This window comes from Salvia hispanica, chromosome 3 (genome assembly GCF_029641045.1).
Source record: "Salvia hispanica isolate PSC_SH4W2 chromosome 3, Shi_PSC_v1, whole genome shotgun sequence".
Lineage (NCBI taxonomy): Eukaryota > Viridiplantae > Streptophyta > Magnoliopsida > Lamiales > Lamiaceae > Salvia > Salvia hispanica.
The window spans coordinates 42,802,990-42,825,399 of NC_142694.1; the positions used below are offsets into that span (position 1 = coordinate 42,802,990).

A 22,410-nucleotide genomic window follows, 5' to 3' on the forward strand; every position below is an offset into this window, starting at 1 on the left:
TGATTACATCCCTACTACGTTAATAACTACTATTTTCTATCGTTAAACTTTGTTTAAATTATTATGATAACCAAAAATTAAAATTCTTCTATTGAACTATTGCATTATTCATAACATTTGGTAGTGTATGTTTTCTATTTTCTTTTATAAATATGTTAATAGAAGTAGAGTTTTTATGAGCATTTTTTTTAATAGCAGAAGCGATTCTACTCTTAATGTTTTTTACAAGTCTTTCAAAATGAATGAATTACTGGTTTGAAAAAAATGTTTCTAATGATTTTGTTTTTGCGTGATTGAATACTTATGTTTTGTTGAACGATTGTAAAATGAACTATGTATTTATTTTCAAATAATTTTCTTTATTTGCTTTGGTATTTAGTAATTCTCAATTCTTTGTTTGTATATCCTATTCTATTTCTATTTCTTTCCTCATACCCTTTGTTTCTACCCTAATAACTGATATTTTATCTATATCATTCAATATTATTATTATTATTATTATGAAATGTTTCATTATAGTGGATTGAAAGATGTATAAGTAGAAATATGTTTTGGTGTTGTTTATAATGTTTTCTAATTGTTTATAATCTTATGAATACAATATTTAAATAGTTTCTATTCTTAATTTGCAATAATGTTTTACATTTTTTCTATATAATCTTATTTTGATTTAATTAGTTTTAAATATATCTTTTTTATTTGAAAATTATTTGGTCCGTGCACAGAAGAGTAGCGGCGATGGGGAGAAGGGGAAATTACATAGATGGGGAACAACGGCGATGGGATTGAGAGAAAAGTAGGTTTAGTAGTATTAATATAGTTAATTACGAGATGGGCTAATTAATGGCATGGGTTAAATAATAATTTATTGAGTATTTAGTTATTTTATTGAGTATGAATTGTAATATTAGTGTTTAATAGTATAATACAATAAATTAAATAATAGTACAATATTTAATGTATTTTTTATTGAACGCATAATATACTTAATATATATAAATATAATAGTATATTATTATAATAATTGTATCAAATTATTTAATTATATCTGAAAAATTATTGACAAAGTGTTGTGGGGTGAATGTGTAATTTAAATAAATATGTAGTTAAGATTGAAAAGTTAAAAAAGTAGGGGAATATGAAATATTCTTTTGGGTTTTGAGTTTGGTGTAAATAGTTGGAGTAGAATTATTGTTTGATGTGACAGAACTGTAAAAATGGGTTTGAGTTTGGTGTAAATGGTTGGAGATGGTCTCAGGGCATCTCCAACGATGCTGAAAAACGGAAATTTGCAGTGGAAAACACCTCCAATCATACTCCAAAACGCATCCCAAATCATCCTTTTTTGCGTTTTTGGAATAGTGTTACGACAACGATGCAGTAGCACTGTAGCTACTGCATTTCACTTTTTGAAGTTCCTGGAAATTGCAATTGGCCCTCTCATCCTTTGTATTTTTGAATAGAAGCAGTGATTTTGGAGAGTTGTAGATGGTTGAAGAAGTTGTGGAGGATATTTGAGATGCAGAGCAGAGAGCGAAAAAATAGAGAAGCGGAGAGAAGGGGAAGAAGAAGATACGGCGCTGGGAGAGAGAGTAAATTAGGTTTAAAATATATTTAATGGCATGGGCTAATTAATGGGATGGGCTAATTAAACTTAATAAAAATCAATGGTATAGGCTAATTAATTATTATATGTATAAATGTAACGTGGATCATATTATAATACTTATAACATCCTAATCCAAAATCAAGACCAAATTTCCATTCTTAGATTTTAAAATGAGTGGATGAGATTAAATCTTACGAATCTCAATAAATAGTAGACAAAATATCAACAAAAGGGTAATATCGTCATTATGTTATCATATGATAATTTTCGTGAATGTTTTTTTATATCAACATAGTGTATTACAAATATCAACACATAAGAATATCAACACTAGTACACGAAAATATCAACACATATTTATTGATATTTTTACATGGTTTTATTGAGATTTTTTAATGTATTTGTTGATAAAAATCTGGTTATCAACATTTACGAAAACTAAAATAAAAAATATCAAATTTCATCATCCGAACGTCGTCGGAACATATGCAATTGATATCTCGTTAGAATCCTTATAAAATTATCTTTAATTTGATATATTTTTTGCGAAAAAATAATTTAAATCGAGAGAGTTACGTAAATTTAAAGTTTTAAGATGATTTTAATGAGAAGAAAATGACATTAATACCCTCTAATTTTATTTATTAATTTTCTTAATTAAAAATATAATCCATGTGGTATTATTTCAACCACTAGATCTTCTAATCTAATGGCTAAGATTTAGTCTTAATTTGAGATTGCTAATTAGTTAGTAATTGATCACTCCCCGATGTAATGATGCAAAGTTTTATCAAATAATTAGTTCAAAAAGTTAATTGATATGTAATTTATTTTATATAAATTATTAGTATTAATTATTTATTTTGTATGATTTGTGAACTCCATTATAAAATTTATTGAGTAAAATTATCTGTATCTCATAATCTCCTTCCTAGAAGTGTTCTTGAAGCTATTCTTATTCCTGTATGGAAAGTTGCTATGTTATCGAAATTTCTTGCTCTTCTCAGAAATCGTACTTGGACTCTCACTACTCTTCCACCCGGTAAAAATCTCATTGGATGTACTTGGGTTTTTAAACTAAAGATGCATATTGATGGTTGTATTGCTAGGCATAAAGCCAGATTAGTGGCTCAATGTTTCTCTCAACAGCCTGGTTTTGATTACAATGAGACTTTCAGTCCAGTTGTGATGCCAACTACCATTAGGTTGATCTTGAGTCTTGCTGTTTCTCATGGTTGGACAGTTACTCACCTTGACGTCAATAATGCCTTTTTGAACGGATCTCTGGAAGAAGACATTTATATGAAACAACCTCCTGGATTTGAACAAGGAGGCCCTCATCTTGTTTGCAAGTTAAATAAAGCTATATATGGATTGAAGCAAGCATCTAGGGCCTGGTTCTATACTGTTCATTCAGTCTTGATCACTCTTGGTTTTTCTCAATCCAAGGCTGATGCTCCCTTATTTTTCAGACACCAAGGTGAAGATGTTATCTATTTGCTCATATACGTTGATGATATGTTAGTGACAGGAAATTCCAGTTCAGCCATCAAGACTGTCATTTCTCTAACTTAATACTCATTTTTCATTGAAAGATCTTGGGAGTGTTAGTCTTTTTCTTGGTGTGGAAGTAATGAAGACAACCACTGGTCTTCATCTTTGCCAAGCTACTTATGTGCAAGATCTTTTGAAGAAAGTTAATATGTCCGGTGCTAAAGGCTGCCCTACTCCTATGGTCTCAAGTTGTAAGCTGAGTAAAACCATTGGTGAACCTCTGTCTGATCAGAAAATGTATAGGAGCACTGTTGGAGCTCTTCAATATGTTACTATTACACGACCAAATATTAACTATGCAGTGACAGAGTGAGTCAATATATGGCTGCCCCTCTTGATACCCATTGGAGAGCTGTAAAGAGAATTTTGAGGTATCTCTCTGGCACCATTGACTATGGAATTCATATTCAAGCATCCGATGGCAGAGTTGTTGCATTCTCTGACTCAGATTGGGCATCTGATTATGATGACAGATGATCTACAAGTGGATATTGCACATTCTTTGGCCAAAACTTGATCTCTTGGTGTGCAAAGAAACAGACAATAGTTGCTAGATCGAGCACAAAGGCTGAATATAGAAGTTTGTCACAGGCTGCCTCTGAAGTCACGTGGTTAAATTATCTGCTCACCGAACTGAAAATTAAGAAAGCAGGTTGCTATGTAATCTGGTTAGATAACTTGAGTGCTATTGCATTAGCATCAAATCCAGTCCTTCATGCTAGGACTAAACACATTGAGCTTGATGTGCATTTTGTTCGAGACAAGGTTTTAGCCAAAGAAGTTGATCTTCGGAATGTTCCATCTTCGGATCAGATTGCAGACATTTTGACCAAGCCTCTTAGTCATCAACCCTACGTGAGATTGCGCAACAAGCTGGGCGTTGTGTCTCAATCCACACTTGGTTTGAGGGGGCGTGTTAGCGGAATAGCTGAAGATGCTTGTGCAGCTCCATACATGAAGGATAAGCAAGTAAAGAGATCTGCTCCCCAAGTAGAAACATCCAAGGCTACTCCAGCTGTTGGTGAGGACCACACTACCAACTGGAGAGACGTGGCAGCTCGAGCCATAAAGAAACAAAATTGACTTGGATAGAGTTTTGTTGTCAGATGCTTTTAGGGTTGTGAATTCACTAGCTGATATATATAGGGATGCTATGTATTGTGCTTTTAGGGTTGTGAATTCACTAGCTAATATATATAGGGATGCTATGTATTGTTATCTGGTTCATCCTAATGAAATCCCCTTCTTCAAGCTAAAGCTTACTATTGAATTGTTTTGCAATTATGTCTTGTTCTCTTTTTTTTAATAAATGGAGTAATAAAGCAATCAACACAAATGAACATTTCAATAAATGGAGTACTAAAGCAATCAACACAAATGAACATTTCAGCATATTGGTGATTGTTTCCACAAACTTTCTTCTTCACAACATTTTCCTTCACTTAATATTATTATTGTCCCTATGAAACAGGATCATAGGAGGAAAAGTTTGAGGTCACTACCTAGGGTGAGTATGCTAGGGAAGGTTCATCAACTCTTGAATATCTTAATCCCTCTTCCGTTGACTTTGGTTTTTTGGTTATTAATATATGTAAAATTAAAAATGTGACTTCTTCATATAAGGTTAAGCATCAGATTAGGGAAGAGCGTGTGAGTAGGCCAATCGGTACATAGTTAATGTCTGAGGTCAAATGTCTCAAAAACCCAATGTCTCGAGGTTATTTAACTTTATATTTATTTACCAATAAAAAAATCAGATTAAGAAAAAATTATAAATCTTTGCAAGAAAACTCAATAATTTATTGTTAAATTGATTTTCATGTACTTTGGATATGTGTGACTTGATTCATAGTTAAAAGGTCTATTTGTGATTAAATATATTTTTTTCATCTCTTTCCATGACCTGAGAGTAAAGTGAAAGAAGTATTATTGAAACAAATATAGATAGGAACACTCTCCTTCGCGAGAAAAAGCTGAGGTCTATCAATAATTGAACATTTTAAATCCATTACATTAAATATCATGACACGATCAGATTCATAAAAAGAAAGCTGGTATATAATATAAAAGCATTGATACAGCCGCGAAACCAAAGATGGTGAACACAGGAGGGCTTACCACTGCACATAAAACAGCTTGAAAAAGAAAGCTGAATATTTAATGATGGATAAATTAAGGGCGCACCTACAATTATCACAAGAACGATGTACATACCTGCAGATTCATAGATATACACACAATTAACCTTTAGTAATTAGTCATACCATAATAAAAGATACATACTCCCTGTGTTCCATTAGTGTTGGCACAATGATTACTAATAAGCATTAAAGTGGAGAGAGTATTCCCTCTCTTACTTTACTGTCTCTTTTCATTAACTATTTATAGTAATTTTTCCAAAGCGAGTGCGAAAAAGAAATGTGATATAATATGAGATTGAGAGAAAATGGAGTGTACCGCAGAAGATGGATTTCAATGAAACCGGCTGCATTTATCCGAATAAAAAAGCATTAGCATATTTATAAACAATGGAAAATCTCATCATCATGGAAAGTGTAATCACAGCTCGAGAGTCTTACTCCGGGTTGTTTTGCACTTGGAGCAGAAGACAAGTTCAAATCCGTACAAGAGAGATTGGTGGATTTCAGACAGCGAAACATTGCCTAAATCCTTAAATTCCGGCCATGAAGTCATGACTACGAGATCAAGTGTGCACAAATGTGGTAGCTCAGAAGCATTCAAGTGTCCCACCTTGATATAAGCATATGTGTTGGGAAAAAGGATGAATAATGAGAGACACAATGAGGAGTAACATCTGTGAAAAGGGAAGAATTCTTGAGTTGATGAGGGCAGCTAAAGAAATTGATAGGGTTTGGAGTTGTTGGAATTTTGTAAGGGATGGGATTAGGAATATCAAAGATGAAGGTAAAGGCATATGGAGAAACAGTGGGAAAAGAGCACATGTCATTTTTAACAATGGAAGGATTAACCAGCCTGATGGTAGAGTTATGGTAGTTGATTTCTTTGACATAGTAGTTTTGAGAGTTGAGAGAGATGGAGGCGACATTGTTTTCGCAGCGTAGCTCGAAGCTTGGGTCGCCGCAGTTGTTGGGGTCGCCCTTGAGCTGGAATGGTTTGCTAATATTGGGAATGATTCCACAAGAAGAAGGGGTGCACTTTGCATCACAACATACTACTTTTACTAATATAATCAACACATATGAAAAACATTTCATCATTGTTGATTGTTTTAGATTAACACTACATACTTTCCTCTTCACAACATCAAATTAAATACTACTCCACTACTAAATATCTTTTGAAACAGTCTCATCATAGGAGAAAGAATTCGAGGTCACTACCTAGGGTGAGTATATATACTAGGGAAGGTTAAGATATTGTAGGAGTACTAGGGAAGGTTCATCCACTTTTGATTATCTTAACCTCTCTTACATTGACTTTGGTTTTAATTTGTGGATATTAATTAATATAATGTAAAAATGTGACTTCCTAGTAGTTTTAAGGGTTGGTAGAGATGGAGGTGACATTGTTTTCGCAGCGTAGCTCAAATCTGTGGTCACCGCAGTTTTTGGGGTCGTCGTTGAGGCGGAAAGGGTAGCTAAAGTCTCTCTTTTTAGTTCAACAATGAAACTTTTATATAGTCAAAGAGAAATCCTAAACTTATAGAAAGAAAAAACTAAAAGGTAAAAATAATTACTCCTAATATTTTTTCATCTACTAATTTTATTAACTAGAAAGAAAATAAATAAAACATAAAATATAATTTGCTTAAAAGAAAATAAATAAAATAAAATATAATTTGCTTAGCCTCCCCAAGTCTTATATTCTGTAACTGCATCAATATTGTTGTTTGATTTGATTACAATACAAACTTATTTTTACTTGTACAAAACAAATGAATGGAGTGCACGACAATATTTGAAAACTTGATTTGTTAATGAATCCATTTTCCACCACTTTAATTATTTTACTTGATAAGTTAATGAATCCATTTCCATCACTTAGTATTTAACGTTATTAGTTAAGAATCCATTTTCCATCACTTTAATTATTTATTGACTTTTAATCTCTTCCATTGACTTTGATTTTGGGGATAATGTATATTTATTACGGTTGCGTGGGTGTGAAAATGTTACCTGAAAAGGAATCTTAATCTAACGCAGAACATCTGGATGAGATCGAGTTAAAGTTAGAGTTGGAGTTGGAGTTGGAGTTAGAGTTTGTACATGTATACGCACTAATTCTATGAATATGAGATGAATAAAGTTACAATTGCTTTCAACTAATTATGTTTTTGAGCCAAACAAGAGTTCAAATTAAGGTCTATATGTACTTGAATATTTTTAATCATATTTTTAATCTCTTCCAGTGACTAGTATGTACTCCTTCCGTTCCATAGTAATAAAGAGGGAAAAAAGTAAGAGAGAGTATATAAAGTAGATTTGAGAAAATGTGTTGATTTTTATTAAAAAAAAATGACTCTATTGCTCTGTAACATACCAAAATGATAAAATGACTATATTAATATTAAACGGAGGGAGTATTATTTATTTATCTTTATTATCTTGGATCAGGTGAATAATTGAACATTTTTACTCTCTTTCGTCAACTGACGACCTAACGTGGCTAATGAGCTTTGACCCATTACTATTTATAACCACGTGATATTATATTAACCCAATAGACTCTAATGAGGGCCGAGGCCCATACATTAACATCTCAGATCACAGCCCAAAGAATTAAGCTACAACCACATACTCATCTATTTAAAGTTTTAAACTCAATTTATTGCATATCCATGGGAAATACACAACTTTTAGTTAATTCAGATCTTTTATGAACGTTGAAAATAGTGAAAAATACATTTAACATTAAATTTGTAGTCAATTTCTCAAAAAAAATCAATTTCATCCAGATCTAATCCTCTATGGCCAATGTTTTAAAAACCGAACTTACAAGCAAATCGACGAAGCTATGTTCATGGTTCAACCGGTTTGACCCATTGAACCATTGGTCGAACCGTTTTACCGTTATAAATGTATATAATTAAATATATAATAAAAAAGGTATAGTACTAAATTTAGTAAATGATAGTATTAAAAATTAGTGAATATACTAACATATAGTATAAAATATTATTTAGTGTACATAAAAAAGTTAATATTGTATTTGTATGTATTAATTTTTTTCATCTGTTTGCTTGACTTAAATATATAGAAACAGTCTCCTCTGCATGTTTAGCTGAGGTCTATCAATAATTGGACATTTTAATTCCTTACATCAAATATAACACGATCAGATTCATAAGTAGAGGTGTATCTAGAATTTGATAACGTGGGCTAGCGAGTATAAAAATATTTTCTCCTATTCTAATTTTAAAAAATAACTTACATAGAGACCAACAAATTTATTAAGAATAAACTAAAAAAATATAGCAACACGTACTTATGGTTAGGATTGGTATACTGGAAAGCATATTTCGAGCATGTTGCATGGATAGAATTGCTTGTATTCAATATATTCTATAATCCATTATTAACTCAAGGTGAAAAGAAGTAATTTTATCGCATTGATGTTTGCTTGTACATTTATAAGATGTTTCTCAAACATTTAAATGTATAAGAAGCAAATAAGTCTGATTCTTCTGCATAGTAGACTGGTCGTGAACGATGTTCACCGAAGGTGACGCAGTCGGTCCTTTGTAAAAGAGAAATAAAATTTCACAACCTAGATAGGCTTTGGCTACCTATCGTGAAAGGTTACAGTGTCAGTCCGCATGTTTCCATACCTTAGGAAATAAATGACACTGGTGTGGTGTAGCACTGAATGATCTAACAGTTGAGATAAGTCTTTCTTGCTATTTACCGAAAGACGAGGTCTCGGTGATTGTTATTTCTTAATCATTGTTGATACAACATTGAGCATACGATATTGATTATACACTACTTTGATTTATCAAATGGTGCAGATTTTTCGCAATCCAAGAATTCTAATATCTTGGGTAGTGGTGATCAATGTCTAGAAGTGCTAGTATTGTTATTGCAATGAATCGTGTGCTGGGTGAGTTCAGTTTGATAATATCCTCAAGAGGTGTTCGAAAAAAGGTTTTATTATTCAGAAACCCGGCCGGTTGGAATTTATTCCAGAATAATAAATAAAGATTTTGAACTAGACAACTCTTGGAAAAAGATATTAATTAATTAAAGTCAAATAGTAGACTTAAATTAATTAATGGATATTTATATCTTAAACACGAGAAATAATAAATTAAAGAGGTAAAGCCCGGATTACTCGTAATTTGGTATTGGACGGGCAGTCAATATTATTTTACTGTAGTGGCTGATAATAATATTCTGTCGGACTTGTATTAAATTGAGGTTCAATTTAATTAGTAAAAGTCCAACAAGTTTGGCCCAAGTCCAACCTCCATGGATCCCTAATCTGACCCATTATAACTCTATATAAAAGGAGATTAAAAAGGAGATTTAGAGTTAATTAACTCATAATTTTCGTGCTCCCCTATGGGAGTGAACGGTTTTCTCAGTTCTTCACAGAACTGAAGTTCTGTCTTCTTTCTAATCAAGCCCTTTTCGATTCTGACAAGCTTTGTCCACCCAAAGGTCATTATCTGAGTTCGGGATACAGAATTATCTGAGTTCGGGATACAGATTAGAAGATTCGTGGTTGAGTACGTGGAGAAGACGCAAGCAACTTTTCGATTCTGACAAGCTTTGCCTATCCAAAGGTCATTATCTGAGTTCGGAGCTTTGCCTACCCAAAAGTCATTATCTGAGTTCGGTATACAGATTAGAAGATTCGTGGTTGAGTACGTGGAGAAGACGCAAGCAATCGTCAATTCTTTGGAGAATCAGATCGGTAATTCTAAACTGTAAGAAATCATGAATTAGGGTTTTAATTCCGTAAACATGATTTATTTGTGTTCTTGAATGTAATTTGATTGTTTAACATGTAGATAATTAATCCCATAATCGGTCAAATAGATGTAGATCTGATTTATTTGTTTATGCATGTCTTCCCCTGTGTAAGGGGCACCAAACCCAACAACTTATATAGGGATTCTCGGCTACCATGAAAATTAACGATGTCACGAGATTCGGTAAATAAAATTGAACATAAACTAATAATGTATTGGAGCAAAAATATCGTACAAGAATCGAAAAGAAGTGAAGTATAAAGACGGCTAATTTTTTTTTTCACATATGGTTCTCCACGCATATTGAAGCATCCTCATTATGAAATAAGGAAACAGAATCAGAGGAAGATGTAATTTCAATTTGATCAAAACCAACTCCATTTTGAGTCGATTGAGAAGGAATTTGCAAACGTTCAACATCACCTTCCAGCATCTCCAACACCTTATTCATTGATGGGCGATCATCTGGACTCATCAATATGCACCACAATGCAACTATGGTCATCTTTTTAACGATAGTCTTTCGACTCGCATTCTCATCATCACATTCTGCTTCTTCAATTTCAATATCCTTACCTTGCTCAAAACAATCATATATCCAATATGGAAAATACTTGCTCGAATTACCATTCTTTCTTCTCAAGTCTCTCTTCAAGCCCACCATATCAATCAATAACATCCCAAAACTATACACGTCAGCCTTGAAAGAAACTGCCCCCATACTTCTGTTGATTAGTTCAGGAGCAACATACCCTATGGTTCCTCTCGCTGTAGTCAAGCTTACAGTATTTTTACCTGTAGAGCAAAACTTTGCTAACCCGAAATCAGTTATTTTGGGGATGAATTTATCATCTAGTAGTATATTATGAGGCTTGATGTCGAAATGCAAAATCTGAATGTCGCAGCCTCGATGCAAATACTCAATCCCACGAGCAACCCCAACTGCAATCTCAAACTTTGTGTCCCAATTCAAAGGTTTCATGTTATTTCGATTGAAAAGATACTTCTCAAGAGAACCATTAGTCATGAAATCAAAGACAAGAGCAAGTTTGGAACCATGTGCACAATATCCAACTAGTCTGACAACATTTACATGGTGTATCCTTCCAATAGTTGCAATTTCATTCATGAAATCCTGCCCTTTTCCTCCCGATTTTCCCAGGAGTTTGACTGCTACATGAAGGCCACTTCGGAGCTTGCCTTTGTAAACTGAACCGTAGCCTCCTTGACCTAGTTTATCTTGAAAACCTTTAGTCATTTTTTTGATGTCAGAGTAGGAGTACCTAATTGGGGCGAGTTTGTTGTCGCTTTGTAGAAATGATTCTATATCTTCATGGGAGGAGCGACGCCTTGTTTGGAATTTGTAAATCAAAAGCCGCGCCACCAAAGGGAAGGTGAAGACCCTTGATGCACAGATGATGATGCTTAAGATAAGGGCTGAGACGACATGGAAGAAACTCAAATCTTTGCTATGAATACACTTGTTATCATCTTCAAGTAACAAAAATAAAATGAGAGCGCACCAGGTAGTAGATAAGTATGTGATTTGGCCGCTGCAAGGGTATAAAACAATTGCATGACTCAGAAAGCAAATGATGCAAGGATTGTTATTATGTTGAATCACTTTGGAGAAAGAGAATTGATGTTATTTTATAGTTGGAGTTTGAAAATGGGAGCTACCCTAATACTATTGGATGTGACCGGAGACTATTAAGTTGACGAATTAGTAAAAAATAAATAAAATGAGAGCGTACCAGGAAATAGATAATTGTATTTGTAAGGTTGTGATCCGCCTCCGACCGCTGCAAGCACAATGAATTATATACCATAAGCCAAAATAAGAGTAAAAATATAGCTTAGTAATGTATACAAGGATTGTTATTACGCTGAATCACAGTGAGAAAGAGGGAGGGTGTATAATATAAGAGCATTGCTACAGCTGCGAATCCAATGATGGTGAACACAGGAGGGCTTACGACCGCACATAACAGACCTGCAAATATTCATGTTTTTTTCACAAGTTGACTCTATTATAAGTATTTATTTATATCAAAGCAAAACAGTTTAAAGAGGACTGTGATCAAAATGGAACTAATTCCAGAATTGTCATTTTTAGATAACACAGAATTCAGTTTTTGTTTTTTTAGTTCAATCATTTAAAAAATGAACTAAAAACCAATTAATAATGACCTATTGTATTTGTAATATCTAATAATGATAGTTCTATAGTTTGTCATTAAGATTGAGCGTTACATATATCACAACTCTATTTAATGATGGATAAATTAAGTGCGCACCTACAATTATCAGAAGAACCGGGTACATACCTGCAGATTCACAGATATGTATACAATTAAGCTTTAGTTAATCATATCATAATTAAAGAGATGAGAATGAGTGAAAATGGTAACGGAGTGTACCAACGAAGACGGATGGAAAAAATCTGACTGCATTTATCCAAATATTAAAAAAGACATTAGCACATATATAAACAGAAGAAATGTATTTGTAGAGTAATGGAAACTTGAGCCTTACGCGTGGTATAATAGCACTCGAGGCAGAAGACAAGTTCGAATCCATACAAGAGAGATTGGTGGATTTCAGACAGCGAAACATTGTCGAAATCCTTAAATACGGGCCATGAAGTCAACACTATGAGATCAAGTTTGCACATATGTGGGAGCTGAGAGGCGTTCAAGTGGCCGACTTTGATATAAGCATATGTATTGGGACGACGAAACGAGGCACAATGAGTAGTAACATCACTAAAGAAGGAAGAGTTGTTGAGTTGATGTGAGCAGCTTATAAAATTAATAGGGTTTTGTGTTGTTGGAATTTGGTAAGGAATAGGATTGGGATTATCATAGAGGAAGGTAAAGGAATATGAAGAAACAATAGGGAAAGAGCACATGTCATTTTTAACAATGGAAGCATCAACAAGCCTGATGGTGGAGTTTTGGTAGTTGATTGCTTTGACATAATAGTTGTGATGGTTGAGAGAGATGGAGGTGACATTGTTTTCGCAGCGCAGTTCAAATCTGCGGTCGCCACAGTTTTTTGGGTCGCCTTTGAGCCGGAAAGGGAAGCTAATGTTGCTCAGAACGCCGCACGCGGAAGGGCTGCACTTTGCATCACAACATACAAATAAATTGAGTACTACTATTACTAATACGATCAACAAATATGAAAAATATTTCATCATATTGTTGTTTCATTTGATTCAGATTAACAACACACACTTTCTTCCTTTTTATTTGATAAGTCTACTTCCCTTAATCACTTTATTTATGTTAAAGATAGTGACAGAATTATCACTACCTAGGGTCGGTGTATTTGATAAGTCTCCTTCACTTAAATTATAATTCTTGAATGTCTTAATCTCTTCCATTGACTTTGGTTTTATGGTTATTAATTTATGTTTATTCAGGTGTGAAAATGTTACTCCATAATGTTAAGAATTAGAAAATTACGGAATAATGAATATCTGGCTTACTAATTCATGATAAACCCACCCCTAATTCATTCTACCCCAAATAGAGCAAAAACAATAATACTATTATCATAACAACAATTTATAGGTCAATATCTTGCGCCACATGTTTAGGTGAATAATTGATCATGTTAATTGTTAGTTGAGCAAAAAATAATACTCCCTCCGTCCCAAAATAGATGTCACACTTTCCTTTTTAGTTTATCCCACAGAAGATGTCACATTTCATTTTTTAGAAAAAGTTCCCTTTCACATTAATATAAATATATTATTTTCTCTTTCCACTTAACACACAAAACAACATCTCCTAAAATCTCGTGCCAATCCCCAAGTGTGCAATCTACTATGGACGGAGGGAGTACTACGTCAAGTGAAGATCCGACGTGGCTAACGAACTTTGACCCATTTACAAATAAATACTTGAAGCGAATAATATTATGCTACCTCCATCCAAAAAAAAGACTAATTTTATTATTTAGGATGGTCAATCAAAATTAGACCAATTCTAAATATGGACAATTTTAAACAAATATTAAACCTACATATCATTCTAAATATAAACCTCATAATATACTAAGACTACTTCCACCACCTTTTTTTTTTCTCTACTTTTACTTTAGCAATTACATAGTAAAACTCTTGCAATTTACAACTATATCTATTTTAATGGACGGATGTAGTACTATTTTATAACTACCTGATATTCGATCAATCCAATAGATTTGAATGTAACCGAGGCCCATACATTAACATCACATATCGCATCCCAAAGAAGTAATCTAAAACAACATTGTGGCATATGTCTTCACTCTACAAGAGAGGACGTAGAAAAAATATTGACAAGTCGAATAGAGATATATTCAAATTAAGAAATAATACTGTAATACATACCTTAAGTCCTTAAACAAAATAATACCAATAGCATAGTTGATACATTTTAAAGTAATAAATACACAATTAAACCTTTTGAGCAAAAATCAATTCCATTTTAAACCCATGATTGTTGTTCACACTCGAGTCTCGACACAGATCGAAGCATCAACATGTTGAAGCATGGAGAAAGAATCAGAGGAACATGTAATTTCCGTTTGATCAAAACCCACTCCAATTTGAGTCGATTGAGAAGGAATTTGCAAACGTTCAACATCACCTTCCAGCATCTCTAATACCTTATTCATTGATGGGCGATCATCAGGACTCATTAGTATGCACCACAATGCAACTATGGTCGTCTTTTTAACAATAATCTTTCTATTCTCATTCTCATCGTCACACCCGCTTCTTCAATTTCAATATCCTTGCCTTGCTCGAAACAATCATATATCCAGTATGGAAAATACTGGCTGGAATGATCATTATTTCCTCTCAAGTCTCTCTTCAAGCCCACAATATCAATCAATAACATCCCAAAACTATACACATCAGCCTTGAAAGAAATTGGCCCCATACTTCTATTGATTAATTCAGGAGCAACATATCCTATAGTTCCTCTTGCTATAGTCAAGGTCACTGTATCTTTATCTGTAGAGCATAACTTTGCTAGCCCGAAATCAGATATTTTGGGGGTGAATTTATCACCCAGGAGAATATTATGAGGCTTGATGTCGAAATGCAGAATGTGGATATTACAACCTCGATGCAAATACTCAATCCCACGAGCAACTCCAACTGCAATCTCAAACTTTGTGATCCAATTCAAGGGATTTATGTTTTCTCGATTGAAGAGGTACTTTTCATTGAAGAGGTACTTTTCAAGAGATCCATTAGTCATGAAATCGAAGACAAGGGCAAGTTTGGAGCCATGCGCACAATATCCAACTAATTTGATAACGTTGACATGGTGTATCCTTCCAATAGTTGCGATTTCATTCATGAAGTCGTTCCCTTTTCCCCCCGATTTCCCCAATAGTTTAACCACTACATGAAGGCCACTTCGGAGCTTGCCTTTATAAACACAACCGTAACCTCCTTGGCCTAGTTTATCTTGAAAACCTTTAGTCATTTTTTTGATATCCGAATAGGAGTACCTAATTGGGGCGAGTTTGTTGTCACTTTGTAGAAATGATTCTATATCTTTGTGTAAGGAGAGTTGCTTTGTTCGGAATTTGTAAATAAAAAGCCACACAGATCATAGTGCTTAAGACGAGGGCTGAGAAGACATGATGCTTAAAATGAGATAATCGTGTGTATGAGAATATATGGGATCATATCCAATTATAGTGAATAAACTCTGAATATCAACTAATAAATTCAATGCTAAATGCCACTTTAAACCCAAACAATACTCATTTTATAAAAAAATTTCATGAACTATAATTGTTGCTATGTTATTAAACCTAAAAATGTTGACTGTATTGGAAATATCTACGTCTAATTTTTTGGCTCCGATATCTTAATGTAACTCATCATTTTGTAAAGCATAAAACATCATTTTTTAAGCCATATCAGTAAAGTAAAAATAAGAAAAGTAGTCCAACATGTATTTTAATGCAAAATTGATAAACTATAAGAAAACGCACCAAACTGTAGATGAGTCTCTAATCTGCCCGCTGCAAGCATGACGAATTGGTAAATCATTAGCCAAAACAAGAGTAAAATCATAGAGCGACGCAGAAAGCAAACGAATCTAAAGATATATTCTTACGGTGATAAAACAATTCGAACATGAGAGTTGATGTATAAAATACGAGCAATGATACCGCGACGCATCCAAAGATGGTGAACACAGGAGGGCTTACTGGCACATAACAAACCTGCATTTTTACATTTCGTTTTCACAAAATTAATTAGCAAAATCTAAAATTTTGTTCTTAGAAAACTGATTATGTAATGATACATAAATTAAGTGCACACCTGTAATTATGAGAAGCATCGGTGTAATACCTGCAGATATATATACATAGTTACACTCAGAAATCACAACTAATTAACCTTAAGTGAATGTGTCACGACCACAAACTTCCTAATGATGGTGACTGCATCTAAACGTGATTCAATAGCACCTTAAAATCAAGGGATGAAAAATAAACATGATTTATAAGAAGAAACCTAGGACAAAAGTCTCGCAGGTGAAAGTGAAATGGACAACATAAAGTCAGAGTGCGGTCTAGGTTCACAATCCCTCTAACATAGAATCCTATTACAGCGGAAACGTCCAAGACAAGGCAGTATGTATGGAGACATACTACCCTGGGCTACCTATTGACTTATTCGAGGATTCATTCCCAACACCATCGCCTGCCCGTCCACGTTCAACCTGCACATTTTAAAAGAAACATGCAGGGCTGAGTATTTGATATAATCAGTGAGCACATTGCCAAAAACAGTTTTGATTTTAATTGTCAAGCCACAGTTGAGAGATCACGGGGTTTTTATTTAAAAGGCCCGAGTCTCTAAATACTTTTCCTTTCATAAAGATTTTGATTGCGCAATCATATAACATAGATCTACCATATCTAAACATTGTGTGAACCGGGAATGTGGCCACATTCCACGACGGTCACTGGACCGGCCAACCCCTTTTGTTAGCTCACGGTCCCCTTATGTGTACACTAGTCCGAGTAGGGTTTGCGGCCCTACTGGGACCCGAATTCGATTTAGCATAAATTGGCATAGCCAAGCAGATAGGTAATCATAAAACAAAACATGGCATGACAACATACTTGAGCAAAAATTCACATTTTCATACCGAAATCACATTTTGAAAGAATGCCCACCTCAAAAGCTAAAGCTCCTTCCGGAATTTCCTTAATTTGGTCTTAGATGACGTTCGAAGACGTCCCTTTAGGAAAATAAAAAGATACTTTATTAGATTTTGAGGTATCCATTAAGCTTAGACATGAATGCATCCTAAGTGCGATGATCATTTTATTCTTCTTTTAAAATTTTCTAGAAGAGTTCTAGAATTCTTGAATATGAATTAAATCAGTAGATTTAATTAAATTAGTAAAATTATTCACTTAACTAGAGGGTGCTACCTCCCATGCCATTTATGTAAACATACAAAAATTTGGCTCGAGGTCTAAATACTCGTTAGCGTATCGTAATTTCTTAAAATTAATCATTTGAGCACTCTTGCTAGTTTCCGGAAAAAAAAATTTAGACTTATCTTCGTGGAATTAATTTGTGGACTATTAATTAATTCATAACATATAAAGGCCCATGATTTAAAATAAATTCTTAGCCCATGCTTTAATTAATTAGTGGCCCAACCTATTACTAAAGAGGCCCGAAAAAAAAGGGAGGCCCAATACCTAATTAATAAAAAGAATTGGCCCAAACTCCCTACCCTAACCATCGACCCCTCTCTCTTCCTCCTTCATTTCCAAAATTCCCCAATCACAAACCCTAAACTCTCCTCCCTCTTCTCTCTCGGCGACAACGCCGCCTGTTCCGCCGCCACCGCCTCGCGGCCGCCCTCATCGGTCGCCGTCCTCCGCCGCCTCCTCCGGCGGCGCTTCTCCTCCTCGGCGAAAACGCCGTCAACCGCCCCTTTCCGTCCAGCACTCTCCCTCTCTCTCTCGGCTGAATTTGCCAGCGTCAGCCCGTCAGCTCTGTGCTCACGATTTCCGTCGAGCTCAGCGACACTATCGTCGGAGTCGCAGTGCCTCCTCGCCGTCTCCTTTCCCCCCCACAACTTCATCCCCTAAAATTGATTCCCTAAATTGAGAATGAGGAGCTGAGCCTCCATCCCCTTCCTACGACCTCTCCGGCGCCGCTACCTCGATGGGAATTTCGGAGTTCCGTCAGCGCTGGCTCCCACACCGTCCTTCACTCCGCTACGGGAGCGGCAGCTCCTCTCGCCGCCGTCCCTTGTCGTTCGCCTCCTCCGTGAGGCAGCCACGACACTTACCGGAGGCTCACGCCCCCGCTTCCTCTGCGCTCCGGCGGGCGCTCTTCCTTCCCGGCGAATCAGTGGTGGAGAGGAGGCATCGCCTCCGTCGCGACGGCTCCACCTCGCCGTTCGCCGCTGCTCTGCGCCGAGCTTTCTCTCGCCGTCGAGCTCTTTCTCCATCAAGCTCTCCGGAAGGCAGCGATCTTTACTCGGCGGCGCCGACGCCAGCCGCCGCTGCCTCGCGCAGCTGCTCCAGCAGCGCCACCATTACAGCCAGTTCTCCGGAGCTTCGTTGTCATTCGATCGCACTAAGCTAAGCTTTCTAACTCCCATTATCTAGTTCATTATGTTGAGTTCATTTCTGGCAATAGCTTGTGGTAAAGAAGTTCTTGACTCTGGGGTGCTAAAGCTTTGATCCTCCTTAGGCAGTAGCTTATGATATTTCTTGTACTAAATTGTGTGATGTGGAAATCCTAAAGCTCTAAGTTCTTGAGTATGAGGTTCTAATACGATGCAGAGGGGAGTATCTTGATTACCTTGCTTGTGGATTCCTCTTGTTTGTTGAGATACTTCTAGGCTCACTCCCTTCACTCTCCTTGCTCCCGCTCTAATTCTCGACAATGTGTGTGGTCATAGTGTGGCAGTGAGGCTGATTGGAGAGGGTGTATATATATTGGAGTTTGTTGGGATTTTGGCAGAGATTAAATCTGGACTCTTTGGCTCCTTGCTAGCTATTCTTTTGGTGGTTTATGGAGTATGTACTCGTGAGAAATAAATGGCTGTTGTGCAATAGTTGTTGCAGGGCTGACTTGCCTTCTATGGCAAATCCTTGGTCCTCTATAACTAAAGGAAATGTTGTTTCTTTCCTTCAATTAATAGCCCCCTTTATTTTCTTTTGTTTCCTAGTCACTAAACTTGTCTTTACTTATCTTGTAGGTGAGAGGAAAAGCATGGCTGCCTTGCGGCTGCCTTGAGACGTGGGTCAGCTGCCCTGAGTCTCCGTCGGCTGCCTGGGCTCGGCGACTGCACGGATATGGCGCGGTGGTAGTGCGGCGTGGGCTCGGGAAAAGAAGTCCAAGTGCAAGCTACCCTAGACTTTATTTCCTTGAGCTTTTGGTTCATTCAAGAGTATTGTAATATTAATATCCCATCTCATCCTTTTTGTAAGACCATCATGAAATGCCAAAGAAACAAATTTTGGGCATTATGTGGATATTTTCTTTCGGGAACACTTGAATAGCATTCCTTTTTATTCCGCAACGTACATTAGTTGGTTTAGTTCGTTTGATTATTTCTTTAACTTTTACTTTGCAAATAACACTATTAAGTTCATCAAAGGCTCGAGTTCCATTTATTTTCACGAAACAAGAGAACGATAGATTTCTAGTTCGACGTTAACATACATGAAAAGATAATAAAAGAAGCGGGTGCTACATTCTACCCTCCTTAAGGAAAATTTCGTCCCGAAATTTGCTTATGTCATTTTAAAAATTATGCTCCTTCGTCTTGTCCTTCAAAACCCGAATAGATTCCTCATGACCATGGCATTTCTTTTGCTAATATTTATTTCCCAGCTCTTGCACTTTCAGATCTATAGTAACCTCATTTCATTTTTATTTTTATTTTTTTGTTTTTTTTTTGTTTTTTTGTATTCATTTTTTTTTTCTTTTTACTCTCAAATGGATATAAAACCATTTCTTCTTGATAACTTACGTGTTAGGATCACACACATTTTCCTCGAAATTGTGACACATGTTAGGTATTGAGCACATTCTCGAATTTTGGTGGTAGCGCCAAAACATATGCTAGGAGACCTACTTCTTACGGAATTTCGTAGGGTCCGATGAAACGCGGCCTTAGTTTGCCTTTGACACCGAACCTTGTTATCCCTTTTTATGGGATACTTTCAGGAAAACTTTCTCTCTAGCCTTGGACTGCAGGTCGGTTCTGCGAACATTTGCGTAAGACTTTTGCTTATCTTGAGATTCTTTGATTCTTTCACGGATCTGACGGACGATCTCTATCATCTCCTCTACAGAATCCGGTTCGAGCATCTTTCTCTCACTGATACATTTCTTTCCCATACAATGCTTCATATGGGGTCATGTTTGTAGTTGTCTGTTGCTGTAAGCAAACTCTATAAGTGGTAGTACTGGCTCCCATTTTCCTCCTCGGTCGAGCACTACGGCTCTTAACATGTCTTCCAAGGTCTGGATTGTTCTCTCAGACTGCCCATCAGTCTGCGGATGAAATGCTGTACTGAAATTCAACCTGGTGCCTAGTTCTTGCTGTAGGCTTATCCAAAATCTAGAAGTAAATTTCGGATCCCTGTCTGATGTGATCGTCACCGGTATTCCATGTAATCGTATGATCTCTTGCACGTAGATCTGGGCTAGCTTGTCCGATCCGTAAGTGATACGAACTGGTACAAAGTGGGCGCCCTTGGTGAGGCGATCTATAATCACCCAAATAGCAGTATTCCCTCGTTGTGACTTTGGCAATCCTGTCACGAAATCCATCGCAATGTGCTCCCATTTCCACTCTGGGTATTTCTAGGGGTTGCAATTTCCCATAGGGTCGTTGATGTAGAGCCTTCACTTGTTGGCATGCTAAGCACCTCTCTACGAACGACGCTATGCTTCTTTTCATGCCATCCCACCAAAACTGTTTCTTCATGTCTTGATACATTTTCGTACTTCCTGGGTGAGCAGTATAGGGTGTTTCGTGCGCTTCGCTCATGATCTCATTTCTGAGAGTCTCGTCATTGGGCACACATAATCTCCCTTCAAACGTGAGGGCGTTATCTGCTTCTTCGCGGTAACTCACCTCTTTTCCCGTCCTCACTTTAAGACGAATTTTCTCAAATGCTTCATCACTCCTTTGAGCCTCAACAATTCTGGTCCTTAAGTCTAGCTCAATCACTAGAGTGGCGATTCTACTTTCCACCGTCTCTGGTGCTCTTACTACCTCCAATCGCATCTTAGCGAATTCCCGTATAAGTTCCTCATTTTGTGTAAGGAAGGTGGCCACTTGGGGTATAGTTTTCCTGCTCAAGGCATCTGCCACTACATTCGCCTTGCCTGGGTGGTAATTTATACCACAGTCATAATCCTTGACTAATTCGAGCCATCTGCGTTGTCGCATATTCAAATCCTTATGCTCGAAGAAGTACTTAAGGCTCTTGTGGTCCGTGAAGATCTCACATCGGACTCCGTAGAGGTGATGTCTCCAAATCTTCAAGGCATGTACCACTGCTGCTAATTCCAGATCATGAGTGGGGTAGTTTAACTCGTGCGGCCTGATTTGGCGTGACGCGTATGCAATCACCTTGCCATTCTGCATCAATACGCATCCAAGTCCGATCTTTGAAGCATCGGTGTACACTACGTAGCCTGCTCCTGGTGCTGGCACGGCTAAGACTGGTGCGGTGGTCAACTTTTCTTTTAATAGTTGGAAGCTTGCTTTGCACTCCGGCGTCCAATTGACCTTAGCCCCTTTCTTGAGCTGTTGGGTTAATGGTCTGGCTATTCTAGAAAATCCTTCAATGAACCTCCGATAATAACCGGCCAAACCTAAGAAACTTCGAATTTCACTAGGTGTTGTCGGTGACTGCCAACGTTGTACTGCTTCCACTTTTGCAGGGTCCACTCGGATCCCTTCTGCCGTTACTATGTGTCCTAGGAAGTTCACCTCGTTGAGCCAGAACTCACATTTGCTAAACTTAGCGTAGAGCTTCTCGGCTCTCAACGTCTCTAAGGTGGTTCTCAGATGTTCCTCGTGTTCTTTCTCGTTCTTCGAGTAGATGAGTACATCATCTATAAAGACTAGGACGAACTTGTCCAAGTATGGGTGGAACACGCGGTTCATTAAGTCCATGAACACTGCCGGGCATTTGTGAGCCCGAAAGGCATCACTGTGAATTCGTAATGGCCGTATCTGGTGCGGAATGCTGTCTTGGGTACATCGTC

General features: G+C 36.5%; 1 protein-coding gene and 2 pseudogenes across 1 annotated transcript; all 3 read right to left on the minus strand.

Annotated features, from left to right (window-relative positions):
* Window positions 1–6,452, minus strand: part of LOC125211089 (protein SUPPRESSOR OF NPR1-1 CONSTITUTIVE 4-like) — a 31,220-nt pseudogene extending 24,768 nt beyond the window's left edge.
* A 3,887-nt stretch (window positions 6,453–10,339) lies between these two features.
* LOC125213069 (LEAF RUST 10 DISEASE-RESISTANCE LOCUS RECEPTOR-LIKE PROTEIN KINASE-like 2.4) lies at window positions 10,340–13,342 on the minus strand. Its single transcript, XM_048113423.2, has 7 exons — window positions 12,654–13,342; window positions 12,539–12,565; window positions 12,416–12,445; window positions 12,004–12,111; window positions 11,873–11,920; window positions 11,642–11,671; window positions 10,340–11,555 (listed from the first exon to the last, which is right to left on the minus strand). Exons 1-7 carry the CDS (start codon window positions 13,318–13,320, stop codon window positions 10,399–10,401), a joined length of 2,067 nt encoding a protein of 688 aa, XP_047969380.2. The 5' UTR covers window positions 13,321–13,342; the 3' UTR covers window positions 10,340–10,398.
* Window positions 13,343–14,615: 1,273 nt separating this feature from the next.
* LOC125210088 (rust resistance kinase Lr10 pseudogene) lies at window positions 14,616–15,648 on the minus strand (annotated as a pseudogene).
* Window positions 15,649–22,410: the final 6,762 nt, after the last annotated feature.

Excerpts from the sequence above, each read along its gene's own strand:
- LOC125213069 (XM_048113423.2), bottom strand. The coding sequence starts at position 13,320 with ATGATGAAATATTTTTCATATTTGTTGATCGTATTAGTAATAGTAGTA. Across the intron at positions 11,921-12,003 it reads CTTTCTCACTGTGATTCAGC|CGGTCGGAGGCGGATCACAA; the intron begins GTAATAACAATC and ends TTGTGCTTGCAG. Across the intron at positions 11,556-11,641 it reads ACATACTTATCTACTACCTG|CCCTTATCTTAAGCATCATC; the intron begins GTGCGCTCTCAT and ends ATGTCGTCTCAG.